This window comes from Mycena indigotica (genome assembly GCF_014461135.1).
Source record: "Mycena indigotica strain 171206Taipei chromosome Unknown Mind.scaff0009, whole genome shotgun sequence".
NCBI classification, from domain to species: Eukaryota; Fungi; Basidiomycota; class Agaricomycetes; order Agaricales; family Mycenaceae; genus Mycena; species Mycena indigotica.
In genome coordinates this window covers 1,739,613-1,765,457 of record NW_023503008.1, presented here as the reverse complement: position 1 = coordinate 1,765,457, position 25,845 = coordinate 1,739,613, and the positions used below count along the sequence as shown (strand labels likewise).

At 50.2% G+C, this 25,845-nt stretch overlaps 12 protein-coding genes across 12 annotated transcripts; 4 read left to right on the top strand and 8 right to left on the bottom strand.

Annotated features, from left to right (window-relative positions):
• Positions 1-10: 10 nt before the first annotated feature.
• MIND_01044800 (Rhodanese domain-containing protein) lies at positions 11-2,089 on the bottom strand (the record flags this gene model as incomplete). Its single annotated transcript, XM_037367034.1, has 4 exons — positions 11-530; positions 583-830; positions 883-1,626; positions 1,679-2,089. The coding sequence occupies 4 exons, from the start codon at positions 2,087-2,089 to the stop codon at positions 11-13; spliced, it is 1,923 nt and encodes a 640-aa protein (XP_037216428.1).
• A 585-nt stretch (positions 2,090-2,674) lies between these two features.
• On the bottom strand, positions 2,675-3,533 carry MIND_01044700 (GDSL lipase acylhydrolase family protein; the record flags this gene model as incomplete). The annotated part of the gene is made up of 3 exons (XM_037367033.1): positions 2,675-3,259; positions 3,307-3,389; positions 3,440-3,533. 3 exons carry the CDS (start codon positions 3,531-3,533, stop codon positions 2,675-2,677), a joined length of 762 nt encoding a protein of 253 aa, XP_037216427.1.
• On the top strand, positions 3,521-4,589 carry MIND_01044600 (tRNA-splicing endonuclease subunit Sen34; the record flags this gene model as incomplete). Its single annotated transcript, XM_037367032.1, has 4 exons — positions 3,521-3,623; positions 3,671-3,808; positions 3,855-4,349; positions 4,396-4,589. The coding sequence occupies exons 1-4, from the start codon at positions 3,560-3,562 to the stop codon at positions 4,587-4,589; spliced, it is 891 nt and encodes a 296-aa protein (XP_037216426.1). The 5' UTR covers positions 3,521-3,559.
• An 18-nt stretch (positions 4,590-4,607) lies between these two features.
• Positions 4,608-5,910, bottom strand: MIND_01044500 (uncharacterized protein; the record flags this gene model as incomplete). The annotated part of the gene is made up of 7 exons (XM_037367031.1): positions 4,608-4,931; positions 4,978-5,054; positions 5,102-5,184; positions 5,230-5,244; positions 5,295-5,518; positions 5,568-5,736; positions 5,783-5,910. The coding sequence occupies 7 exons, from the start codon at positions 5,908-5,910 to the stop codon at positions 4,608-4,610; spliced, it is 1,020 nt and encodes a 339-aa protein (XP_037216425.1).
• A 1,397-nt stretch (positions 5,911-7,307) lies between these two features.
• Positions 7,308-10,259, top strand: MIND_01044400 (C-CAP/cofactor C-like domain-containing protein; the record flags this gene model as incomplete). The annotated part of the gene is made up of 12 exons (XM_037367030.1): positions 7,308-7,407; positions 7,451-7,709; positions 7,735-7,924; positions 7,989-8,071; positions 8,121-8,335; positions 8,582-8,769; positions 8,819-9,040; positions 9,087-9,169; positions 9,218-9,277; positions 9,321-9,565; positions 9,621-9,709; positions 9,759-10,259. The coding sequence occupies 12 exons, from the start codon at positions 7,308-7,310 to the stop codon at positions 10,257-10,259; spliced, it is 2,235 nt and encodes a 744-aa protein (XP_037216424.1).
• Positions 10,260-10,399: 140 nt separating this feature from the next.
• MIND_01044300 (C-CAP/cofactor C-like domain-containing protein) lies at positions 10,400-13,747 on the top strand (the record flags this gene model as incomplete). Its single annotated transcript, XM_037367029.1, has 22 exons — positions 10,400-10,441; positions 10,492-10,540; positions 10,594-10,632; positions 10,678-10,865; positions 10,916-10,988; positions 11,038-11,302; positions 11,349-11,541; positions 11,592-11,652; positions 11,700-11,789; positions 11,828-11,840; positions 11,888-12,052; positions 12,103-12,122; positions 12,173-12,181; positions 12,354-12,390; positions 12,447-12,499; positions 12,545-12,692; positions 12,743-13,001; positions 13,048-13,077; positions 13,122-13,305; positions 13,356-13,410; positions 13,456-13,507; positions 13,556-13,747. 22 exons carry the CDS (start codon positions 10,400-10,402, stop codon positions 13,745-13,747), a joined length of 2,217 nt encoding a protein of 738 aa, XP_037216423.1.
• Positions 13,748-13,781: 34 nt separating this feature from the next.
• On the bottom strand, positions 13,782-15,708 carry MIND_01044200 (COMPASS complex protein; the record flags this gene model as incomplete). The annotated part of the gene is made up of 2 exons (XM_037367028.1): positions 13,782-15,540; positions 15,590-15,708. The coding sequence occupies 2 exons, from the start codon at positions 15,706-15,708 to the stop codon at positions 13,782-13,784; spliced, it is 1,878 nt and encodes a 625-aa protein (XP_037216422.1).
• Positions 15,709-16,891: 1,183 nt separating this feature from the next.
• On the top strand, positions 16,892-21,511 carry MIND_01044000 (uncharacterized protein; the record flags this gene model as incomplete). The annotated part of the gene is made up of 8 exons (XM_037367027.1): positions 16,892-16,905; positions 16,955-17,125; positions 17,177-17,792; positions 17,844-19,109; positions 19,158-20,860; positions 20,911-21,027; positions 21,072-21,279; positions 21,329-21,511. 8 exons carry the CDS (start codon positions 16,892-16,894, stop codon positions 21,509-21,511), a joined length of 4,278 nt encoding a protein of 1,425 aa, XP_037216421.1.
• Positions 21,512-21,589: 78 nt separating this feature from the next.
• MIND_01043900 (uncharacterized protein) lies at positions 21,590-22,289 on the bottom strand (the record flags this gene model as incomplete). The annotated part of the gene is made up of 5 exons (XM_037367026.1): positions 21,590-21,763; positions 21,814-21,889; positions 21,941-22,068; positions 22,123-22,182; positions 22,233-22,289. 5 exons carry the CDS (start codon positions 22,287-22,289, stop codon positions 21,590-21,592), a joined length of 495 nt encoding a protein of 164 aa, XP_037216420.1.
• Positions 22,290-22,668: 379 nt separating this feature from the next.
• On the bottom strand, positions 22,669-23,894 carry MIND_01043800 (BTB domain-containing protein; the record flags this gene model as incomplete). The annotated part of the gene is made up of 7 exons (XM_037367025.1): positions 22,669-22,838; positions 22,885-23,189; positions 23,236-23,363; positions 23,418-23,573; positions 23,621-23,641; positions 23,698-23,779; positions 23,827-23,894. The coding sequence occupies 7 exons, from the start codon at positions 23,892-23,894 to the stop codon at positions 22,669-22,671; spliced, it is 930 nt and encodes a 309-aa protein (XP_037216419.1).
• A 12-nt stretch (positions 23,895-23,906) lies between these two features.
• On the bottom strand, positions 23,907-24,643 carry MIND_01043700 (Nt-Gln-amidase domain-containing protein; the record flags this gene model as incomplete). The annotated part of the gene is made up of 3 exons (XM_037367024.1): positions 24,488-24,643; positions 24,299-24,437; positions 23,907-24,256 (listed from the first exon to the last, which is right to left on the bottom strand). The coding sequence occupies exons 1-3, from the start codon at positions 24,632-24,634 to the stop codon at positions 23,907-23,909; spliced, it is 636 nt and encodes a 211-aa protein (XP_037216418.1). The 5' UTR covers positions 24,635-24,643.
• A 46-nt stretch (positions 24,644-24,689) lies between these two features.
• Positions 24,690-25,728, bottom strand: MIND_01043600 (Nt-Gln-amidase domain-containing protein; the record flags this gene model as incomplete). The annotated part of the gene is made up of 5 exons (XM_037367023.1): positions 24,690-24,760; positions 24,809-25,197; positions 25,248-25,348; positions 25,398-25,606; positions 25,653-25,728. 5 exons carry the CDS (start codon positions 25,726-25,728, stop codon positions 24,690-24,692), a joined length of 846 nt encoding a protein of 281 aa, XP_037216417.1.
• Between the last annotated feature and the right edge of the window lie 117 nt (positions 25,729-25,845).

Below are 25,845 nucleotides of genomic sequence, written 5' to 3'. Positions count from 1 at the left end.
CGTGGAGAGTTCAATAGGGCATTCGTGTGGGTCCGTAAGTCTCGGCGCGAACAAGAGTGCGTGTTACTTTCTTGACTGCCTTGGGAGGTGCGGGACAAGGACTGTCACCCAAGTCTACATCAGTGTCGTCTGCATCGTTTGTCGTATGAGAATCCTCGCTGAGAGTAGTCAACGAGCCGCCACGACGAGTCCGAGCAGCAGAAGCAGCGGCAAAAATCGACCCCGGACCAGCAGGAACTGTGTTCCTTTTCGGTTGTTGAGGCAGATTGGATATTTTGCTGGCGCCGTCACCATACGCATACGATTTGTGTCTTCCAAACTTGGTCTTGCGGAGTTGGTCAAGCCCACCGTCCCGGGAAGCAGTGTGAACAGGATCATCCATGGTCACATAGCCTTGTGGAAGACACCGCGAGGCGGAGTTCTGGAAATACTGCGAGTAGCCACCTTCCAGGATGTAGAGCTCAGGGTAATGAATCTTGGGATAAACATGGTTATTCTGGGCGCGATCTTTAGCTCGCAGATGCTTCGCGCTGTAGCCGAATGAGTGCTGAGATAAGTGTGAAACATTCAAACAACACTCACAAAGTTGGAGCGCGCTTGACACTGAACTCGCAATGGAAAACGAGAACCGTCTTTCGTGCCGGGTCACCGCTCACGGATGGTTTCGGCTTCTTCAGCGCTGGGCGGAGGAAGAAGTCTTCAACAGCGCTAATCTGATTCAAATTCACAGCACCGTTGACATGGCCGCCGTTGAACTCATAGTCGAACCGACAGTCGATGACGTAATAGTCCGCCTGGTCGCTGTAATGACCGTCGAGAAGGTTATTGAGCTGTGAAATGTCATTAGATGGGTCAACAAGAAAAACGACAGAAATGAATCACCGTTTGGGCGTTGATTCTCATTAGTCCATCGTCCGTGACGCGATGGCAGGGCAAAATCTTGCCTGCAGCCTCATTGTCACCAAACCCAGGCATACCGGCCGTAAGGAATTTGGCCGAAGGACTTTCGTTCTGAACCAGAGCGGTGACACCAGTGAGTGGTCGGAAGTCGTCAGTGCCATCGCAGCGACGGATAGTCTTCATTTGTTGTCGGTGCGCGTAAGCTTGAGCTGGCGAGGATAAACCTTCGAAAGAAGACTCATCGGAGGACTGCACTTCTGAACTCTTTCCTTCTAGTACAGAACCAGGAATCAGAGCAGAAAAAGCCCGGCGAGTTGGAGGGAGTTGGCGTTCAGCGGGGGAAGGAAGAGTGGGTTCTTTATCCAAGGTTGGGTACGCAGTTTGTGCCATAGCTGACAAAGCTGGGCGGCGAGATCTTTTCGAAGGGGGCACACCAAGACCCTCTACTCTCGGCTTGTCAAAAACAGGAAATAAGGGACCGGCTGACAGCCGTTCTAATTTGCGATCTGAGGGAGAGGAGGGTTGAGCGGGCGAAGATGATGGCTCGAGAGCATTGACGCGTTCTGGTGACAGTGAGCGACGCTGTTTTTTGGCATGAGGAGCGACTGGAGACATAGAGTCATAGAAGAGATTGTCGAAACCAGTTACGGTTGGCGCGGCAGACTGGGGCACTGTGGGTACTTCGAACGAAGTGTCGACCTCCATAGCATCATCTGAGCTCGGGTCCTGGCGAGAGTCAACAATGGAGATAGGGGGTTGAGTGAGACAAAGGACACACTTGTTTAAACATAAGTTCAGCCGGTTGGGCTGGTGCCATCCACTCAAATGGCAGCGCACTTCGTTGAATTCGTTTGCCGCTAATCGAACCTGATTTCAGGGATGGTTGTGGGCCAGTAGATCGTATCGATTCGTTGCTCCGGTCGTGCCCAAACATTCTCGCACCGCTCGTAAATGCGCGAGGACGTGAGAACTGTTTGGGTGCAGGGGGAAGGGGAGAAATGTCCATCGCATTTGAGGACTCGCTTTCTGGGGTAAGGGCAATGCTGGCCCGAGGCGGAGAGTTCAGTGAAACGTTCGAAGCGAAGGAGAGCTCGAGGTCATCGTTGTCGTCGTAGTTCACGTGTTGTTGTGGTTGGTGTTGTTTGTCGTGGCGCTTCGGTGCGCTGAGGTATTGGCCGGAGAATGACATGGTTGAAAGGCGCCGTCTCTTGAAATCTGGTTCGAACATGGTCAGAGTGGCAGAAAAGAGAAAGAACCAACAACCCTCACGAGGTTAAGTACGCGTACAATCCTAGGACAATGCAACCTCGTTAGTCACGCTACCGTTTCGCATTGTTCGCCCAAAACGTACCGATGAGTGAAAGAGCGGTGCGACGGAGGAGGCCGGGCCTAAAAAGAGGTTGAACAACGCAAAGAAGCGGTGTAAGAGTTCTCACGAGCTGCGAAAATTATGGACACTGGTGAGTCCGGCACGGTTCGGCTTGCCAAAAAAACGTGTCAGCCAAAGTGAAAAGCGCAAGCAGACGAGCGCAAATGGATATAAGCTGCGTTCAAGTGCCGCAAAGGGAGTTATGGGGGAGGCCTCGCTCGCAGGGCGAAGACAATGCACCGGTGGTGGTGGGAGTGGTTGACTTTGCACGAGACCCACGAGACCGCATTGATTAGTCACATAAATCTGATGATGCTGTCAATTCTCTACGTCACTTCCTTCGTCACAATCACATCCATTACAGTCGATTACTCCAAGGGCTCGCGTTGTACATCTGGAACGAACTCAGGCACTCATCTCCGTCCAGTTAGCAAACACAGAGGGCAATTTTTCTGGGTCCAATTCGCCATGAGACGCGCGTATCCTCTCTAACAACGCGTCATAAACGACCTTTATTGTTCTCTGATCAGCCTCTTTTGTCGGACTATCATCAAGACCGACCTCGTAGCCCGCCCTCGTGAGGTGCAATCCATCTGACAAGTAAACTCTCAGTCCGTCTTCTTTGTTACCTGCGGCCTGCCACAGTGCGACCCAAACATTAACCACTGGAACATTGCAGTCTGCTCCAGCCTTCAAGACGCCGCCAGCATATTGTTGTGTCACCTCAAAGTCCCTGTCTATAGTCATTATTGGAGGCTCCCTACTCTCGAGGTCTTCCTTTCTTTGCTGTGTGTTCACAGGTGGTGGAGTTATCAAAATCACTTTGGTTTCCGGATCTGCCTCTTGTACGAGCCGAACCATTTGCTTTATGTTGGCGATGAATTCAACCAGAGGGACGTGCTGGACAGAGGGCTTGATGCAAGCGTCGTTGGCACCGAACCAGATGACGATGAGCCGAGTTTTCGATCTCTGGGGACCGCGCTCTAAGCACTGACTATAGGTCACAACAAGCGTCTTCAAATTACAACGATACCTACCTGCTCCAAGACTGGCAATGCCCATGTTGTGTTGTATCCCGCTAGCCCTCTGTTAAGGACATCCAGTTTGCGAGAGTAGACGTCTAGAGATAAGCTTATATAACGACAAAAGAAAAATGCATAGATGTTGTACTTGCTAATTTAGCGCCAAACGCGCTATCAGTCCAGCCAGCTTGTGTTATCGAGTCACCAAACAACACAATCGCGTCGTAAACCGGTGCTGCCATGGTGGATCAGGGCAAGTCACGGTGAGATGACTTCTCCCCGTATTCCATTGCGGATCGCCAACCAAAAGGCGTATGTGTGGAATGTCGAAGGTTACCCCACCACTAACTACTAATCGAAGCGGACTAAGATATTCTAGACATCGCGAATCTACGGTCAAATCATCGAATATGCGGTCTCTTCACGGGAACTCTCCCTCACTTGAGTCAGCAGAACGTTTTTCTTGGGGTTCCGATGGTTCTTTTGCCTGAGGAAGTAGTTTTGCTTGTGGAGAACGGTGAGTTCGCCTGATACTCCTTGCGACGCGATTGAACGCGGGCAAGATGCTGTCGTATTGGTCGATGATCCCAAGGCACACATCCAACCTTCTTTGGACCAATTGAAGCACTGGGCCTCTGAAGACAAGCAATCTGCCCTCCTCCAAATTACCCAGGCTGCTTCTGCCTCAAAAGATGCTCCTCCACTGTCCGAGGAGGCTGCTCGAAAACGAAAGGAACGGGAAGCCAAAAAAGCTGCAAAAGCAAGACAGGCGGCATCTAACGACATAATGGCACCTGAGCAAGAAGAACCTCCACCATCTAGTCAACTTGACGGGCTATATACTGTTTTAATTCCAGCGACAACCTCCTCGCACGAGTGGTACAATGACAGTGCTTGTGGTTATACGACTCTCGCCGAAGCGAAAGCTGCCGGAATATGGTCCTATCCCTCTGATCTTCATGAACGCGCTAAATGCGGTGTGTTTAGAGGTTTATGGGAGCAGGGCATGTACATCGGCATTGGAATCAAGTTTGGAGGTGATTACTTGGTCTACCCTGGTCAGTTTCCTTCTGGTGACATTCCTGGAATCTTACAATTAGACAGGTGACCCCCTCCGCTATCACGCCCACTTCTCTGCCAGTGTGCTTATGTCGCCAACAGCTCAACTGACACCAATGGAGATCGTAGCTCACGGTCGACTTGGGACGGTCACAAAAAAGGCACATCTTCTTTGTGGTTGGGATGACGCGAAGAAAGAGGTATCCTATCTGACTATCGAGTGGGCCGGCTTTGGCTGAAACTATACGTTGGATTATCTAGTCTATTTTCTTCCTGCGTCCTATATTGATTCGAGTTTGCACTGCTCGTCCTGGCCGAGCTTGCTCAACTCCCTTGCCTGCTTCTACACTCTCTCCACCATCGCTGAAGGATCTATTGTGTTTTATTGGTTTGGCACTGCCTACACTGACTGCCCGGACAATCGTATCATTCAACCACATCACCACTGCGAATATGGGTAACCGAATGGGAATGAATGGTGAAGGATGTCGAATGACATCGTCACTGCCTCGAGAACTGGGTGGAAGAGGACTGTAGGGGTCTTCTGGCAACGGACGTCCATGAATCGCCATGATAATATACTAGTCAAGGCTTGAGAACAAGAGGAAACAACGGTGGTGGACGAACCAGGGGAAAGAACAGAGCGAATACGACTGCATTTGCAAGACTGCTTCCAAATGAGCAAAGAGCAGCAGAAGGTAATCCTTTGGAGAGATCAAATAATTTCCGCAGCGTCATGCTCACAACAAACCAAACGCAAGATAATAAGCCCATCTCTCTTCCAAATGCCTCACTCGCCCCGAAAGCGACATACCTCTGGCTATCCAAACGAACCTAGAGGGGAATGAGATTTCCCCTCGCATCATCTGATAGGCTTACTCGAAGCAGTAGTACCTAGAGAAGAGCATGTCAAAGGGGAGCAATACTTGCTAACAATAGCCTACGCGTCAATCCAGCATAGGAAAATAAATCCAACAACAGGTCCAACCAAAGGAATAAGGCCGAGAGCAAAGGACACCACGACAGATGTGAAGACCATTACGACTCGATAGGCAGACGTGGCAATGGCGGTTAGCAGACCATTGTATGTCGAGGGGGGTTGGGTTGCTGCTCGGTTGGCGTTTTGAAGGGAATAGGCTCGTTTTGCGATAACGGAACACCAAGAACTCTGGATTTAGCTTATTAGCATCGACTATGGTGTGCTCATAAGTGCCTACATTAAGATAAAACGAGACTCCGAGTGCGGGGAGGACCCAAGCTAGCCTGTACAGCCAACCGATGTGTGGGGTAGCATCAAGGAAGAGCAAGTCGACCATATAGAGACACAGAAGCGAGCTTAGATTCAGCAAGAAGCATCTGAGAATATTGCTACGAATTTCAGCGTCCCTTGACTTGAAAATAAGTTTCGCCAGACAGGAAGACTAGTCTATACCGTGCGACTGTGGTGAAGACCGACACCCATCGGAAGGAGTCCATGAGACCATGAGCAGCATAGGTAAACTGAAGCAGAAGTGATTCATGGATAGGAATGAAGAGAGGGTAATCGTGGCGCGACGCCATGGTCGACACGAACGCCTGTCACGCTCAAGTCACATACATTGAAGACATAACTACACACACAACTACCTCGAGTGGCAGTTGTCTCATACAGGAAATAAGTTAAAGGTTACATAGCGAGTCGACCTGGCCGTCTTGTGCATAGTATGAGGTATCAACAAGCAAATGGATCATGTGCGCTTGGTGGGCTAGTTGGAATTCAGCCACGTCAATGAATGTCTTGAACAACGTACTGCTTTCCGTGGTGCTTTGGCGGCTGGTTTGGATGCGGAAGTTGCGGCCGCCTTCTTCTTTGGTGCTACTTTGGCCTTCGCCGCTGGCTTGCTACCCGTTACCGCCTGCAAGGTGTTAACTGGGCTGCCAATGAATAGTGCTGAAAGCCAAAACCTTTTTGGCTGGGGCACGCTTCGAAGGTGCGGTTGTCTTCTTGGGAGGTGTAGCTTTTGCCTTGGCTGTTTTGGCGGGAGCCCGTTTCACTGCTGGCTTGGTTGTAGATTTAGCTGGTGCTGCACGCTTGGTGGGGGTTGTGGTTGTCTTCTTGGGTTTATCGGCGACGGCAGTAGTTGCCTTCTTCGCGGCCGGTTTCTTTGCCGGTGTCTTTGCTGGTGTCGAGCGAGATTTGGTAGCAGTGGTAGTAGTCTTCTTAGGAGCAGCCTTGGTCGTAGTAGTGGTGGTCTTCTTAGGCTTCGCAGGTTTGTTCTTCTAACAGTCAACAACAGCGCTCTCAGAATATATCCAATGTCTACGGACCTCTTTAGCTGCCGTGTCGCTGGAAGATTTCGCCTTGACAGCAAGTTTGACTCGACCAGCAGGACCTGAGTAGTGTTAATAAGTGAATGTGGAAAACACCAAGACATATACCTTTCGGCAACAAGAAGGTCCCCTTCTCACTCCCGGATGCGAGGGCCTTGGCGAGTTGCGTATTTTGGGCGGCGCCGATAGTCAGCTTGTACTTGGACTCGACAAACCTAGTGATCCAACGGTGAGAGGCTAGTAAAGACACGCAAGGCGTGGTGTTACTTCTTAATCTGGGGTCGTGAAACTCCTGAGCGAGCATCTTCTGGATAGGCTGCAATACACTCCTTTGAGACGACTGGTGAGTGGAAGAGTGGGCGATCTTAAACAACAACTAACCTTGATCATATCGACCCATGGTGGATGAGCTTTCGGCGCAGCAGTCTTGGTCGCCTTCGTCGCCTTAGCCTTTGTCGCCGCCTTGACGGGAGTCTTTTTAGGCGAGGCAGTCTTGGAAGACTTTGCTGGAGAAGCGGGTTTACTGTCCGACATGGTGAAAGTTGAAAGCGAAGTTGAAGCGTTACGGTCACGTAAACGAAAGTTGTTGACGCGTTGTTTGTCCGGCTCACGTGCGTGCTTGACTGACTAAGCGACGCATTCTTTCTATGATTTCCACTCAGGCGCAAGCAGCTGCTCGGGCTGCGTATCGCCAACTATTTCGTGCAGCCACAGCTACTTTCGCCGGCGATGAGCCAGTTCTTCAAGGTTTATATGTTTTTCCGGTGTCCCAGCCAACTGACTGTCCCAGCCTTTCGCACCAAGATGAGGCAAGACGCCCTGGTTGCCAGTAGTGTTACAGACCCTGCGGCATACGAGCAACATAATACCCTTGCCCGCGAAATCTCCGTTATTCTCAGGAAAAACATTGTTCAGGCATCGAGAACGCAACAGTCTGATACCTGGACTTTGCGAATAACCGAAGATACTGAACTTGGCTCCAACGATTCCGTCAAGAGTGCTGGTTCGCCGAACACTAATCAACCAGAGTTTGCATTTCCCTCATTTCGGTTTCTCCGTTAGCTCATTCTGTAGCTTAGAAACTCCTGTGCCTGCTCTTGACAAGAAGCCTCGCATGTTCTATTCTGCAATGAAAGTTGCTCATAGAAATCGCATTCTGCCCGAGTTGAGAGAGGAGGATCTCGAAGAATCGTTTGTCCGAGGCAGGTTCTCTCAGTTGGTTAAAACACCATTTTTCATTCTTTCCGTGATAGGCAGCGGTCCGGTATGTAGCCTATGTACTTGGTACCTCTACAATCCATTCCTTACCTTCGAAATTGCGTGTTTAGGGTGGTCAATCTGTGAACAAAACTCAAAACAACGTTCAGTTGCTGCATCGACCAACTGGCATTCGAGTGACGTGCCACGAGACGTTTGTCCAAGCATTGTTCTCTCATTTTTGCTCACTATATTGACCACAGGCGATCCTTGGCCATTAACCGCCGGAAAGCTCGCCAACTCCTTCTTGAAAAGGTTAGTGTGATGAGAGAAACGCTGGGAAACGCTGACCTTTGGTCATTGCAGTTGGATCAACTTCAAAACCCGGGGTTGACGAAAGACGCGATGGCTCAGGCAAAACAAAGGGAGCGAGAGCGAAGGCGGAAGAAGAAGCGAGTCAAACGAATGAAGGAGGATGGTTCGCTGTGACATACTAGACTGATAACTTTACTTACGACGACTGCATACCTACAAATGGCCTCAAGTAATTCGGGTGGATTGCATTCGCTGGCGACTATAATAAAGCGGTTTGTTGCTGCTCCTATCTTCCTAAGCTGCTCCTAACCATGGGGAATATAATGGCTTCTTCTAGTCTCGAGGCGGCTACTTCACGCATTGAAGATTTAGCCATGGCCCAAGGGATGTCAGCTAGCTCGTCAGCCAGTCCCCCCAAAGCAGAGCAACGATCAAACCAATACCCCCCCACCCCCGCCACCGCCCCCACCACCAGCACCGACTGCACCAGCAACCCCCCAAAGTGTTGTTGCATTCGACGAACTAGTTATAGACGGCAAACTCAAACCATTCATCGCACTGACGAAGCAACTGGACAGCGCACCTGTCACAGAAATTGTACGATGAATCGTCTCAAATGGCCACACAAGCTGATGCCAGAGATCAGGTCGGCATGTTAGAGAAGCAACTGCAAGGCCTTCGTTCCTTTTTGTTGATTAGCGGTTCTTGCCAACAACCAGATGAAGAGGGATTGAAGAAGTTACTCTCTCCAATCCAAGCCAGCATCGAATCAATCACTCGATGCAAGGATGGAAGAAAGGACAGGCAATGGGAGCAGCATATCATTATCGTTGGTGATGGAGGCCTGGCAGTTGGTTGGATAGTCAACGTGAGGTGCATTTTCTCCTTAAGACTTCCTCGCTAAAGTCATCTAGCCAAAACCCGGCCCATATATTGGTGAAATCAAAGAGAGTGTGCAGTACAACGGCAACAAGGTTATCAAGGAGTTTAAAGAAAAGTACGTGTTCAGAGATCCATGCCTCACACTCTCTGACATCAGTTCAAGAAATCCAAAGCACGTTGAATGGGTCAGGTCGTTCATCGCAATTCTAGATGCCATGCGCTCGTATGTCATGGAGTACCACACAACCGGACTGGCCTGGAATAAGAATGGTGTCAGCGTCGCCGAGTTTAGCTCGCAAAGTAGCACCGCGCCTCCTCCGCCCCCCCCCCCCTCCTCCTCCCGCCGCTACGCCCAGTGCTTCAGCAGGCGGAACGGCCGCTGTTTTCGCGCAATTGAATCGTGGTGAAGAAGTTACTAAAGGACTTCGAAAGGTCGATAAGAGCGAAATGACACACAAGAACCCCGAACTCCGAGCTAACAATCCCATCCCAAGCTCAGTATCTGCCGCTGGTAATTTCTGTTTACATTTTTTCTTCTATCTCTGAGTTGACAAACCTTTTTTAAGCTAAGAAACCACTTAAGCCCACGAAACCATCCTCATTGAGCACCAAGAAACCCGCCAAGTTCGCGCTGGAAGGCAAAAACTGGGCAATCGTAAGCCCCCACACACTCGAGATGAAATCATTCTGAACGATCGCGCTAGGAGCACCAAGAAAACCAAACATTAACAGTCGAGGATGGCCAGATGAATCAAGCCGTGAACCTTTTTGCCTGCAAGAACTCCACCGTACAAATTAAGGGGAAGGTCAACGCTGTGACGCTTGGTAAACATTCCCCTCCACTCCGTCAAGTTTACCAGCATCTAACGGCGCCCATAATGATAGTCGATTGCGTCAAGACCTCCGTCCTTGTCGAGTCCGTCGTAGCCTCTGTGTCGATTACCAACTCGCCCTCGTTCGCAGTTCAGATTACTGGTTCAGCGCCAATGGTGCAGGTTGACAAGACAGACTCAGGCCAAATTTATCTCTCGAAGGATAGCCTCGGCGCTGAGATTACTACTGCCAAGTGCAGTGCGATCAACGTTAGTTTGCCTGTTGAAGGAGAGGAAATTGGAGTATTCCAGGAGCATGCAGTCCCTGAGATGTTGAAGACGGTGGTGAAGAATGGGAAACTGACTACAATGGTTGTTGAGCATATCGGTTAATGTTAACATGGAGGCTTGGCCCGTCGACCAATCCAACATCTAGTCTGCGGAGTGTCGATCAAAATGGAGCATTTTCTCAGTGCATATATAAACTTGAACCCAACTTCTTTGGCCTCGACTTTTCGACTAGACCTTCAGTCATGGACGCTCCGGGTTGGACTGCAAACCGAAGGGCCCAACGTGTAAGAACCTTTTTGTGTTATTCCGGGGCTTGGGTTATGAAACGTCATAGGAAAGCGAGTACGTTCCTCATCGCGGCCAAGATGGCTTTTTCCTGCCTGGTGCGCACTGTTACTCTTGGTGTTAAAATGGTTCCTCATTCATTTGGATGCAGTTGAGGCCCCTCCGATGGTCATGGATGAGAGTTTCATCGGTATAGGCATTTCGGATTAGTTGCTGCACTTGTTGACGGCACTAGGTGGGTTTGACCCATATTTGCACGCTAGTCGCCCTTCCACTCCTCGCCCGCCACCATTACCGCCCAAGGATGAGTCATATTTCGCTCGACGGACAAAGACAGAGTCTATCTCGAGCAGTTTTGCTACTATGACTGCGGTTGAGAGGTCGGAGGTTCAGCGTATTGCGAGGATGGACCCTCATTTACAAGTGCGTGTTACCACCCAAGAGTCTGTACCCTAAATTTAATCTCATTCTAGTTCATGGTTGGTCCGCTATTGCGCTACGACACGGTAAAAAATGGAGTCTGGCGAGGGGCAGTTCTGATAGTGAGTGCGTAGTAACTCGGGAGTGCTCGGTGACGGATCTGACGCATTCGCAGCTGCCGACTCCGGCTCTGTTTATGACCCGCACCCCACCCTCTCGTTTGAATGGGACCCAGACTCGTCTCCAGCCAACAGTCTTCCATCACCCATCCAAGACCGACCTTCTTACGATCTTGGACCACACCCCGCTGATCCCAGTGCTTTGCACACACTGAGTAATGGCATACAATTCACTGCCTCCAACGGGGGCAGCCGAGGTCCACACTTTCGGAAAGAGCATGTTCCAGGCCATGAGATCTGGGTTTATGTTGGCACCGGGAGGTATGCATTGTCCTCGCCAGCCCAATACTGTTGTTCAGCGCTTTAGGACATCAACTTTCTGGCGGTTCCTCATCGAGATACCGTTGGGCCCTGCGGAAATGGCGGTAACCTACACCATCAACAAAGGTCAACCAGTACGTTCACAATCAGTCGCAACACTCGCAACGTCCGTCAACTGTCCTCAGTTTGTCTTTTTCGTGCCCGGTGTCAACCAGAATATGAGATGGGCAGCGTCATCGGTGCGTTTGTCAGTTTGCCTCCGTTCTCTTCGCTCAGGTTCTCCGTACAGTGCAACGGTTTCTCAGCCGGCATCAATCCAGATGATTTTCGTGGCCCCGGTTTCAACAGCGGTGAGTATACCCTACCATCCGACGACATATGCTCACATTGGTGCTAGGTTACGACCCTGTTTGGGTAGATCTGTTGACAAAACACGCAGAAAAGCCCTTTCATGTTCAAGTCGGCGGTGGGGACCAAATATATTGCGGTTTGTGGTTTAATCTTGCGCTAAATTTGCACTGAAAGTGCACTTAGACAGGTTTATTGGTCCTTTTGAGTATATCTATGCTGATGGAGCTATATCAGTGTTACTCGGGAACCAGAGCTACAGGAATGGATGAATAAAAAACCGATGGACCGAAAGAAATATGCATTAACGGAGGAAATCGCGTTCGCAATTGACCGATTCTACTTTTCGCATTATTGCAACCACTTCCGGCGTGGTGCATTCGCTCGGGCCAATAGCACCATGTGAGTCTCGTATGGTCTACCTTTGAGAATATTGCTGAGCCTTCAATCAGTCCAATGATCAATATGGCTGGTTCGTTTTTCGTGTTCTCCCACTGAACGTGTGACTGACAGCCTTCTTAGATGACCACGGTAAGAGTTTTTCCACCTGCAAGACTTGAGCGTAACCTCTCTATGAACAGATTTGGTAAGCCGTTGAGCAGAGCAATTATTTCTTTTTTCAATCATCATTTGCAGATTGATGGTTTTGGAAGCTGTAAGTAGCGCACAAGCAATTTGTCAAATTTAATTCATCTTTTTTTAGACCCCGATGATCTTCAACTCGCCCCAATCTTCCGACAGTGCGTGTTTGCTGATATTCACTTATTTCCCCTCCTTCATTGGCTTTGCTTTGCAGTATAGGAACACGGGGTTACTTTTTCTTCCTCTTGTTCCAATGTTTCGTTAACGGTAAGTCACTGATTCAAGTCCCTTTATGTGCTCAGTGCAACTCAGTCGATGTTGACGGTGTTGACGATCGACCCGGGAAACACTGGTGCCAGTCGACAATCATTGGCTCCCCGGGGCCATATGTTGGCTTCCCTAGTCACTCATTCCTTGCCTATATGGGACCTCAAACATACATCCTTATGCTTGACTGTCGGTATGGCACGCTCTGCCCGATAGAGCACATCGTTTCTCATGCACTATCAGAGCAGAGAGGAAGAAAGATCAAGTTTGCAGTCCAGCAGAGTACGACAAGGTCTTCCAGAGGCTCAAGCAGCTTCCGACCACTGTGGAACATCTCTGCGTCCAGATTGGCATCCCTATCGCGTACCCACGTCTGGTTTTCTTGGAAAAAGCGCTCGAATCCAAATTAAACCCCCTTGTGGCCCTTGGGAAAGCTGGCAGCTTGGGCCTTTCCTCGTTCGTCAACAAGTTTAATGCAGAGGCCGAACTGCTGGATGATCTTGTGCGTTTTCTATTTCCCTTGGTGATCCGAAGTGACCATTCTTTAGAATGACCACTGGACTAGTACTTTGCACAAAGTAAGTCACTCGATTACCCCGTAACAACCCTGACCACTGTGTAGAAAGAGCGAAATTGGTTTGTTCAGCAGATGCAACAACTAGCTGAAGCACAGCTGATACGCGTCACCTTTCTGTCTGGCGATGTGCATTGTGCCGCTGTTGGCTATTTCAAGACACTCCAACCTCCCAAAACTCCGGACACTCCGCCACAACTGGATCATCGCTATATGCTGAATGTTGTAACAAGTACGATTGGGTCCTTGTCTTTTTCGCTGGTAGCTGACTCGTGATGGCAGGTGCAATTGTCAATACACCTCCCCCCGATGGTGTCATCACGATGGTGTCATCATTGTAGGGCCTACTTTTCTCACCAGTATCATCGACTCATTCCGATAGGGCCACAAAAAAGCACCGCACAATGCATTTCGCAGACACAGACGAGGCGATGGTATACCAACAGCTTATCTTCCTGGGTTGCAGCTCAGTGTTGATCCAGGTTCCCATCTTCCAGACCGAGACCAATGGGAAGACCAGGAAACAGCAATTTATCATGGGGCGGAGAAACTGGTGTCAGGTTGAGTACCAAAACCATGAATGGGTGTTCGACATACGAGTCGAGAAGGAAAAGGGGCTGGGTGAAACGGTGGGTTACTCTGTACGGTCTCCTCCGCCAGGCTGGACACGTTAATCAACTCTTGCTTAATATTTATGATACTACTACTCTACAATTTGTACTCAGAGACGAATGGCGACATCTCGGCGTCCTCGGCATTCAACAAGGCAGCTAACCCAGATGACCCTGGGCCCACCAAGAATCGAGAGGGAGTTACCTCTTTTGTACGTTGGTGGGGCATTCCGGGTCCAGATAGGCCAGAATCGAAACGGAACTCTTCTCGTTTCAGAGGGATGTAGGCCACAGGCGTCTGTTGTCGCGATAGTGGCTCTTCTTTCGCTTCCGCCTCGACTGGCAGTGCGTTGTGTCTCAGCGGGCTAGGGTTGTACAACACGCTCTCTTTGTAATCGTCTTCTTCAGTGTCCATATTCTGATAGGCGATGCCATGCCTAAGAGGGCTCGGTTGACCTGGCGTTGTAGGTGTTGGCGGCCGGGCATCTTCTGGGGAGGCGGGAGTTTCTTGTGGAGCGAGTTTGGATTTTTTGCGGGCTTCCGCCTGTTGGCGTTTCTTATCGCGCTGCGCCTTTTTCTCAGCGAGGACCTTTTCGGCAGCGGCAACGCGGACAAAGTCTGATGCTGCTTCCTCTTCTTCGAGGGCGTCCAACTCCCATTGTTCAGTCATGAATTCAGAGTACCGTTCACAGCATGGCCGCCAACGTTGTTCTTCTGCTTCTGGAAGATCAGGGAAAAGGAGGGCGTCAATGTTTGGAGGTGGGGGAAAGTCAAAGTCCGGCCCGGGGTTGAGTCGCACTGAGGCTTCATTGAAGAGCGAGATGAATGGATAGTAGCCCAAGGTGCCATCGTCAAACGGATTGGGTGCGTGTTCTTTCACACCTTCTTTCCCGCGTTTGCGTTCTTTGCCTTTGCGGGATGATGCGGTCTGGCGAAGTTGCAGGTAGTCGTAGAGATCTTGGAACGCGACTCCCTGACATTCACCGTTGACAAAGAAGGCGACATGAGAATCAGGAAGGGTGGGAAGTGGACGGAGATTCGGGTTTTTGACTTTGACAGTACTCGGCGGCCCACGTTCAGGTAGTTTGGCCTTCTTAGATGACGAAGGAATTGATGTCGATGTTGACGACTTGCCTGAATAGTCCATGAGATTGGTCATTTCTTTCGATTGCGTATATTCAAGGGTTTCGAAAACCTCTTGACCTTTGAGGTCGATAGCAATTCGCTCGCGTTTGAGCCGCGCTGGGTCATGAGGGTCGTTAGGATTTGCCTGGCGTCGCGGAGGAAGGCATAGATACATCCCAATCACGTCTCCAGTTGTAAATGGGCGGCCGTATGTTTTGGGGCGAGAAAGGGAAACCTTATCTCCGGTTTTGTCTCGGTAGCCATAGCTATATCCGTCCAAGCCAACCGGACCATTCAACGGCGCTTCTCTTCGCCCCCAGCCGACACGAACATGGCTGCCCTCACGCTTTCCGTCCTCAGAAATGCAATCACCACCACCTCGGAGGATCTTGACCTCCATATACCACCGCCCTTCTCGGATTGGCGCATTACACCGCGCACTGCGAAACCCTTTGCCGCCCAGCAAGCTCAAGCCGTCTTTGGTGACGGAAACAAATGAGCTACGGTCCTCCCAGCTAATTCTGAAGGCAGTGGGATTACTTTCTATCGTTCGACATGGCAGAACGTGGCCAGGAGGGTTGATGCCAGCAGGTGAGTAACGGAAGCCAATGCGATTGAGGCCAGTGAGGTCGGTTTTGTAGAACTCTGAGCCATCTGTAATGGGTGTAAGGAAAGGGCCTCTGGATATCGAAAGTTGTGGGCGGGACGAAAGATCTAAGCGCGAGAGTACTCTTGAAATGGCTTTAGTGTCTCATCAATTTGACAGTTGTTTTGTTTTACTCTGGCACTGGTGCAGGATCTTGAGGGGCTGGGGATGCCGATGTGGCTGGTCCACGTTTTCTTTTTCGCTGAGCTGGCTGTGGAGGAGGAGTGGGTGCCGGCTGAGGGGAAGCTTCCATTTGTGGTCACGCCAACGTGACTTGCTTGTCCTCATTCGCCATGACCGCTCTTCGGTGAGTTCTTCTGACTCTGACTTCTAACACCTCACGAAAATCGCTCAGTCGGATTCAAAAGGCTTGCCCATACGCATCGGAAATGCTTCTAGCTCAACGATTTCAAAGGAACTCATTGATGTCACTAAACAGCCGATTGAGGCAAGGCTGAATACGCGTCGTCTTCTCAGTAATGTTGATCCTTCAATAGGGGATCACAGTAGAGACCAAAGACGACAATTTGTTCGAATGGAAATGTAGTATCAAGGCGGCTGTGAGATCTGGTCTATCTATGCTTTTATCACCAACCAGTTAGCGCGACAGTCAGATTCCCCGTACAAGTCTGGCACGTTCCATTTCACGGTCTCCCTTCCACAGAATTTCCCTTTCAAAGCGCCGACGGTATCGCCTTTGGTTTTGTCGTTACAGAGATCCTGAAAGTACTAGGTCACATTTACCACCAAGATTTACCACCCCGGAATAAACGAGGAGGGCAGCATCTGCGTGCCGGTATTGCGAGATGAAGTGAGTGTGGCTGGCTGCCCTTCTTCTTGATCAACCAGTCGCAGTGGAAACCTTCAGTGACGTTGTCCTCGGGTATGTTGTGGTGAACTCTGTTGTCGTCATTTGCACTTACGACAGCTTCAAGTCCTCGCGATTATCCAGGAAAAGGTTAACAACCCAAGCCCTGATGATCCTTTTGAGCCAGAGATCGCTGCGGTGAGTTGAGGCACCTTATTGTTCGTGATCTGCGCTGATTGGTAATTTGAAGCTGCTGAAGAACGATAAGGCCAAGTTCCTCGCAACAGCAAAGGAATGGACGAAGAAGTGAGTTCTTTCCTTGACTTGGAGGAGTCACACTCTAATGCGGTGGTGGAGGTATGCGACATAGGACGATTTGTAAATAGTTTCGGATGTATTTTTTTTTTGGATGACATGTGCCTGAAAGTTGTTGTCTCTTCATACCGCCAGTCACCTTCAGCGACGCTCTTCAGTTTCCCCGCTTTCGAACGACATTTATCTCCTCATCACGCTCTATTCACTCGTCCTGCCAGACCCAGTCTTCTTTCGACCCAACGTGGACAACACGTTGCGTCGGCGCTGCCAATTCTAGCTCCGTATAAAGTCTTCGCTTGTTGGCCACAACAAAATGCATCGTTTTCGGTGCGTACTCTCCGGTGTTTTCCCTCCAACTTATCTTAGCCTTTATAAGCAAAAAATCGGACGCGAAGCGGCCCAATAATCTACACCCCGTCTCAGTGGCTGAATCTGTGGATTCTTCTCGGGAACTTTACGAGACGATTCCAGCTCCAACTTCGGCTCCAGACAGTCTCCCAGAACTACCAAGCTCAAGCGATTTTCGCACTTCCCTCATTCTTACCGAGTGCGTCTTGTTCCACTTGTAACATTGAACTGGTTTTCAACATATCCATAGTCTTTCACGACGTTTCACCCTACTAAGCGCTGTTTCAACAGAGTCTGCTTCTGTTGACGCTCTCAGGCTTCGACTCGCTAGTCAACGGGCACGCGGGGCAGAGAATCAAATTTCGGAGGAGGAGGAGGACATGGTGCTGTCAACATTGGGTTTGGGCTCAAAGCAACCGACGGGAGATGAGTTTTCAGTTGCCTCTACCTCCAACACCAGCCTTTCCAGCAAACGCTACAGCAATAATTTGTTTGGCTCCAATCGTTTTCGCGACTACAGCTATATTCGCAGTGTTCAGAGTAAAGCTTCCAGCATTCGCACAATGGATTCAACAAGGACCCACACTGCTTCGCACGATAGTTTAGCCGGTCCTTCAGAAACCAACGAGACTTCCGTGGAGTCTCAGGGTGTCCGTTCTGCCCCGCTCATTGCCCCAGCTCCATACGGTGGTCAGCCGCTTTCTGTTGCCGAATACCGACTTTCCAAATCTCTAGGCCATTCTGGTCTACGCCGAGCATCGTTAGCTTTAGAGGAAGCCATAAAAGCTATCGAGGAGGAAGCAGAGGATGAAATAGTAATGCCTCGGTCGGCACCCATTACTCGGGGAAGTTTCGACAGAGAGACGGTGTGTGGCCAGATGTTTTTGGTATCATTGGTCTAACCTATTCATTACCAGAGAGAGCCAGATAATGAAGCTGGCATGGCTATATCGTCTGACAAACATATCAGTTTGGAGCCAGATTCGCCACGAGCATCGCCAATACCGTCACGCACAATGCCCGGCTATGTCCCTGGTATGCCGCGACCAATGACTCCCCGTGACACGAGCGACTTCGATGAGCAACGATCCTATTCTACAACTCCTAGAGCAAGTTCGCCAACCGTAGTCTCGCCTTCGCCCATTGTTCCATCAAGACAGACAACATTACCTCCCAGCCATTCTCCTCGCCCTAAGTCTCCCAATGTTTTGGCTTCGTCTCCCATATTCCTCCAACGCTCTTTAAATGGACGATACACCCCCGAGGAACCTCAGCATGCTGATTCCGATGCAACCGCGTCTTTGCCATGGCGTCGACCGACTTCCCCACTCTCGACCGCCTCGTTTCAACCATTGGCTGTTCCTGTCAGACCAACCACGCCTTCAAATGTCACGTGGACACCTAACGGCAACCCACGACACAATCGAGATGGCAGTTGGGCTAGCGATTTCTCAGAAGCATCTCCTTCCCGATCCGTGCGATCCCCAGCGCTGCCCGATTCACCCCTTATGGGCCCTGGACACACTAATATGAATTCATTTAGTTCGACCTTCTCGTCCACCTCTTCAGTCGACTTACCACGCCCAATGTCTTCTATCTCTGGGGTTGACCTGGGTTCCCCGGTCATGGGAGGACACAGACCTTTGAGATCACCAACTCCTACACAGATTACCAGCCGCTCGCCGACCTCTGGCACGTTTTCTCTGAATGATGCATCGCCTAAGAATGGTAGCCGACGTTCCTCTAATCAGAACACGCCATCCACTCCTTTCACCCTTGGTCCATTCCAGCCACTCTTCTCCCCGATTGCAAATTCCTCTCGATCTTCCCTTGAGTCAGCTGGGTCTAGCTTTCACTCCTGGGACGTGGACAGGAAAGATCAGACTGCCTCCCTCTTTGCCGATGGAGAAGTTCCACGACCCATATGGCACGAGATCTCCTCCGCTAATGGCCAACAAAATTCAGACTCTCCCAATAGCTTTTCCGATGATGGCGAAGCTGAAGAGATCATCTTTAGCTACGCCGGTTTGAACAAAGTTGACTTCCAGTCCATCCAGGAGAAACTTGTGACCGCTGCTGTTGCCAAAACGGCACCAGTCGAACTTCAGCCTCGTCGTTCTCCTTCTCTCCGCAGGCGGCGTCCATCTACGTCGCAGTCGAATTATTCGCTGAACAATGGTCGAGTGAGTGAACCCATCACCTCTGGCGTTGCAACTAACGGAGTTTATCAGATTATCAGTCCCTCGCCAACTGCTGTAGGACAAACGTTTGAGACATATCCCGGAATAATGAATGGGATATTTGACGGTTTTTTGTCTCCGACAGCCCCCGTCGATACTTCTGGCGAGGCTTCGCCCAACGGGCAGGCTCCTTCACCGACCCGTCGTGCACGTGATCTTACACATGTCCTATTTGGCGAAAACTCTGCGCAGGTCTTGACCGTTGGTGGTGGGGAGCACGCACAGGTTCCTAATTCTGCCCCACTCGATGCATCGTTTCCTCATACCGAAGTTCCCCCCTCTTCTGCTTCCGCAACATGGCCCTACCCCATTTCCCGCAATCCCTCCACTCCAAGGCTACCGCAATCAGCAGAAGAGCATGCCGAACTTGCCAGAGAGGTGCAAAGAAAAACTGAAGCTGCCATGGTCATGTTGCAGAAACAACCATCAACATCCAACCTCGCACTGCCCCACAAACCTCCGACGGCTCGTAAACGCATAAGTCCCAGTCAGATTTCGACCCCGCAACTGGTCTCAGCTTCCACCAGTGTAGATACCATCCCTCTACCTTCCCCCGCGTTAGGCGGCGGACCCTCCAAGATTGGATCTCGACTACAACGGCTGAGAGGCTCCCTTCGAGCAAAAACGATGCCCACCGCCGAAGACGTGACACCATTTCCCATGGAGTTGCGGTCACCTCCTGCTGTCCAAAGCGCTCGATATGACCCAGTCAAGGTTCGACCTCCTGGTGCGCCAATACCAGCCAGTGCGACAACGGAGGTGGAGGGATTCAGAGTGCCAATTCCCAGTCCTCCAGCTTCAGCCGGACCGGGTCTGAAAGGAATCATTGCCCGATTCCGTGGTAAGCAGCGTGCCAGTGAGACAGGGGCAGAACCCGATGTTCGAAGAATGCGTGGACCATTACCACATCTTTCACCTACGAGCACTGACAACTTTCACTCTACTCCGTCTGGATGGCCTTCCCATTCGCTTAATCGCTCACCCTCCGACTCTTCTCCTCCTGAATCAGCAGGATACCTTCGCTCTCCTTCGTCAGCTACGACTCCCACTCACCTTGATCAATCCACTATGGCCTCTCGCCAAGTCACTGCGCCTCTTTACAGTCCACGTCATCACGTTTTACCCAGCATTGAGACAACATCTGCAGACGAAAACGATGCCATAAGGCAATTATTCGATGCAGCGTCGAATCTAGGGTTGGATCAAGGCGCTCTCAACGATCTTTTAGCCCGATCTGGTTCAACGCGATCAACAGACTGGGCTGGACTAAGTCGCAACAACTCCAAGAGTGCTAGTCGTCCAGGGAACCACAAAAGCCATATTCCGTCTGCACCCCCTCCGCCTCCTCCAGAAACCCCGCCGCAACCTGACCATCTACGCCGTCCAAAAGAAGGAGGGAACGAAAAGAGCCCAGTTGTTCGCAGGACCATCATATATGCCTCTGACACTAGAGCTTCAACGATAGACGTTAGTGCGCTGGTAAGGAAGCAATCTTCGCGTCGTCGTAGAGCAAGCGCCACTTCTGTCTCGAGTCGCTCTATCCATGATCGTGTACCTACACCACCACCAGTCAAAAGCGCATCAGGCCGCCGTTTCTCAACTGATAACCCACCTGTCCCCCTGTTACCCGGGTCCAAACCCAATCGTCTGTTGATACCCCCAGTCCCAAATACCGGCTCCAATTACGACTCTTTGTTTGTTGTTTTTCATTCTTATTATTTGGCGCTGATCACGTTTAAATCAGGTATGACATGTATGCCGAGAAGCCGGGCCTTTCACCTGCTACTGATCGCGGCCCGACTGTTCCGGAGCCGTTGCCTGCCGTCGAAGTTGTCGAGTTCGAGAATGGAGAGACAATCTGGTGTGTAGCTTTTTCTGCTTCTTTGACTCTTCTGATGTCTTCAGGTCAATCGTTAACGGCTTACGAGATGCGGACGATTATGCTGAAGGCTTTAATCGCACAAGTTTTGGGTCGGATTACTCAATCCGCGACACAGGCAATGACGGAATGCAAGTCTTCTTTCGGGAGCATGGGCGAAAGAACAGTGGCTCTTCATTCTTACAACGCAAGAAGACACTCACGGCTGCGGCCAAGTCTCGGCCTGAAACTAAGGTCTACCATCAACTCAGATGTGATGGCATCAATTAACGTAATGTTGCAGGTGTATTATAGCTCCCCAACAGAGATTGGTCGCCTCATAGAGACCATCTCCTCAGGAACAGAGGCAGGGTCGTTCAATATCCTTGCCAACCGGCCTGTTCATTCCGCGGCCTCTTCGGTGTCAGAGGCAGACTGGACAGTGGAAGACCGCATTGAGCATTTGCTTGCGGGTGTCCGGCGATGAGTTTCTATTGGGTATTGGGTGGTAATTTATTCGATCAAGGACCAAATACTAATACACTGCTGTACTTTTTTTGCTTTGCTATGCTGAATTATCGACCCATCGGTTCAAGGCCAAAGTGAGCAGGGTGTAAACAAGAAGCTGGTCCCCATTGAAGGTGTACTGGAGCAAGCCATTGCATTGGCCGATAGACGTGATTTCGCAGTGTTTACGAAACGCCGCCACACGCACAACGGGGGGGTTGAGAGCATAGAGCTGGCAGGGGGGTTTCCAACGGAGAAATTGTTGGAGACGATCTTACTCACATCATACGCATCCGAAACGTTGGGAATTCTTCGCCACTCGTACTTTCTGCCGTCGGAAGAGTAGAAACATCGGGCGCTACTTGCAGAGTCAGCAAAGACGAAAAACGCCACAGACGTGTTTATCAACCTGGAACTTGAGCCTGCTGATAACAATTCGCGCATGGGATAGACCCTGGAACCAATGGTAGCGCTTCCCAGCTGATCACCTTGGATGAACTGGAGTGAAGCAACTTTGTAGTTGTTGTTGGAGTAAAGCTATAATGGTTTGTTATCAGTGAAAAGAACTGACGAAGGTGTCTGGACGCAGACAACTGTGCGGGTCGCTTGCGATTCAAAACAGTAGAACCGGGGAGAGGAGTCTTCTCCGATCTACAAACAGTCAAAGGGCTTTTCTATAGCTTGTTGTGAAGCATCTTGACCATGATGCAGTTAAGCGCCTCTTCGCGACCAGTGAAAAAAATGTTGAAGTGAGACATGAGAGATTCAAGCGACAGTATTGAAGCGGGTTCTGTTTATCAGGCCGGAGTCGACCAGGGGACGTTGGTTGGTTAGACGGGCAAGAAGAGCTGACTGAGGTATGTGGTGGTCGGCAGAGCGCCCGCGTGATTGGTACTGAGTTCATGGGAAAGATGGATTGGAATGGCAAGGTCTCGTCACTTTCCAGAATTATGTTATGCGTCCCAGACCAGGTCAAACAAGCCTTTGTGTGTCCCTAAAACCACACAAGATGGAGGCGTGAAGCAGCAGTAACTTTTGGCGGTTGACGTTTTCCGTCAATCACTCACTCCACGTGAAGTGGCGTACAGGTTGCGGGCAGAGTACTCAAATTCGTCTCCGTTGGAGTACAAAAATATACTACGAGTTGACCTTCCACAACGGTCGTTTGCGCATCTTTCGAGTTATGTGAATGGCTGATCCGCCAAAGTTGCTCAGCACCACCGTCTCTTCTCCTCCGTGGGCTGCTATTCCCCGTTTTCGCAGTTCAATGACGTCTTTTGCGAATTTAAAGCGCGTCTGTGCTGAGCCTAGAAAAGTTCAGTCATGGTGCACCTCCGAGAAGTATGGCCGAACCAATCTCAAACACAGAGGATTCCACTGCCGTCTTGAAAAGGTCGAAGGGAACCCGTGAGAAAATCTGTAATAAGACGTCACGTCCGGCTTTCGAGTCGGAATCGGCTTGAAGGTCCAAGCTTTGAGGTAGAGTAACAACAAGGAAGGTGAAGACATCATTTCGCAGTCGTTCAGCATATGGACCAAGGACCGACAGTGCCGGATTGGGAGTGGAAGAACCATCCGAAGGAGGTGCAATTGCGTCCATAAAACGCAGCCAGTCGTCAATAGTGTCTACAGAAATCGAGCGTCGACAAGTCTCGTAACTGTCCAAGTTAGTCAACGAATAGTCAATATAAACTAGTCTCCTACGCGTAAGTGGAGAGGTCATCCATTCCCCCCAATAGTAGAGCAGATGCAAGAACCGCTCGGCAGTTTTTTTCGTGTACCAGACCGGCTGAAGTGGCGGAGTACAGATAACCGAGAGCAATCGAAAAGCCCTGATCCATGATTAGCATACACAGAGTTAAACTTAGAGGGAACAAATAACTGACCTCGTGGGTAACCTCTGGCGGCAGTTGAACGTATAAAACGCGTTCGTTGAGCCCTTGTTGCGACGTTGACATCAGGTGGGCAAGATATGGTGCGCGAGAGAGTATAATCGCGTGGAGACGAAATGCGACGGGATGACCCGTTGGTTGGTGGACATGCTAACAAGAAACTTTAATTCCGCTCACTCCTGCGCAGTTTGACCCACCAGCAAGGTGTCTGAATAGTTCTAATTGGAAGTGCTTCAATATTATCATGGAGAAGCACCACAAAACGAAGACATACGCCCGTCTGGAAGCCTGCATGGTAGAGGTGGTCTAGAATATTGGCGTTATGGCTGCCCCAAATATCAGTGCTGGGTCGCTCGCTAATCGGTATGGGTGCAAGCATCTAAAGCGTATTTGTAGAACGTACAACGAATCTTCTGGCGTGTAATGAGCATCGCCATTCACATGCCCATTCATAGACGAGGTCGAAGCCATATTTTTTGGAGGTCAAGAGAAGAGAGATTCGGTGAGTGACTCTGCGTGACGTTGGAGTTCCTCAACCTCAACGACTATCCCATGGCCTGAACCCTCATCCATATTCACAAACTCCATGAGGTTATTTCCAACTGCCATTCTGCCCCGTATTGGCTCCTCCTTGGGAGGAGGTGCCTGGTAACTCCCGCTCTCGTCTAGCATATGCGACCTATCCGACGCAAAATAATCGAGGAAAACCTTTGCGGGGACCAAGCGAAGAAGACTGCGAAAGTTAAGCGGGGCTGACTGCGTTGAATGGAATGGAATGACTTCCCTCTTGTAATCAGGTGGTATGTTGGGACTGAAGGTGCGTCGCAAATATTCTAGTATATCGTTAACTAAGGCCATCTAACAGAGTGACCCACCCTTAAGAGGACACGGGCACGGTATGCATGTGTCGAAATCGTAGATCCATTCCCTTTTGTCCTGGTCTCGGAGCAATAGCACAACATGGTAATCCCAAACTACCACGGGTAGTCTTTGCTTCTGTTCGAACAGCGCAACCTATGCATCCACTAAGAGAATATCATGACCAGCTCATGCAGCTTCCCCACCGTCTTGTATTCATTGGAAATGAAGACCGCTGACGCGTCTAGGGGACTTGATTGGCGCGACAAGGCATCGCACAAGCGCCAAACATTCTCTTCGCAGTAGAATGGGGTATAAGTTGTTTCTGGGATTGCGGGTGGGTGGGTGGACATGATGGAAGTGAGAGGAGAGTGACTCTATTATCGATGCAGTAGGTAATAACGACTCTCAGATAGACGATAGCAGACACGCCACACTACCAAGTTGTCTCCTCACATCATGAAAATCAACATCGTGGGCTGCAAAAGTAATGAGAGACCGGGAACACTGAAAAATGTTATACTAACTGTCTTCTACTTCGCCCCATCGAGCAATTTGGCTGGCGACCTCGACTTGCGACGCAAGAGATGCTTGTTCGACCGATAGATGTCCCTTCACAAGTGCAAGAGCAATCAACACTGACTTGGTCGTATAAGTTGCTCGTTCCATGCCTGGACGTGGTATTTGTAAGAAGTAACACGGCAAAATCGACTGTAGATTACCCGCAAGCTCCCACTGATTCAAGGAAGACATGACCTCGTCGAGTTTCAATTTAGTTGCCTCGGGTTGCGAGTTGAACAACACAGAATCAAACGTCTTGAGCTCAATGCCAAATGTAGATCTTGCCCAAGCCAAAAGAGGGTCCCAGTGTTTTGCTTGGAGGTCGACAAGTTGTTGAGGGTAGTCTTCATGGAAACTAGGAGTGTGAATGAATCCCAATGAAGAATGTCACGAGAAAGCAAAGACCATATCGTATCTGTGTCCAGATACTGCAACAGAGCTTTTCGAACCTGCTCACTCGTAGCATCATCAGCCATGGAATCAATTGCTCTCGAAACCAATGAGGTCTACTGACGCGTCAAAACAAAAATATGGATGTGCTAGCTTCCACTTTACCATAGGAAGAGCATGATGCTTCAAGACGGTATCTTGGTTATCCCATTCAGCAGCAACAAGGGTAGCAACTAGAGACTTTTTGGGTGGCAGCAGCAGCAAATTTCCTGAGGGTGTTTTTAACGGCCGGTTATCGAGCAGGACTGTGTAGGAATTGTCTTGTCTTCCAACGGAAACTGTTTTCCAGAAACGTTTCAAAGTGGCTTCCGAGCCTGACAAAGGCTTAATAAAGACGTGGCTTCTGAGTGAGTACTGTACGATTCGTTTCCGAAACCACTGGCCCGTCGTGTGTCGAATGCCATCGTATACCACGTAGCAATCGGCGCGAAAACATGGATGACATTACCTTGTGACCAGCTGTGACTTCTCGCGTCTTGGTTCCTCCATGTCGCAGAGCAGAATCTCCAAATTCTTCCCTAGCCCAAAGCGCCGACGGGAATACAACGACGAC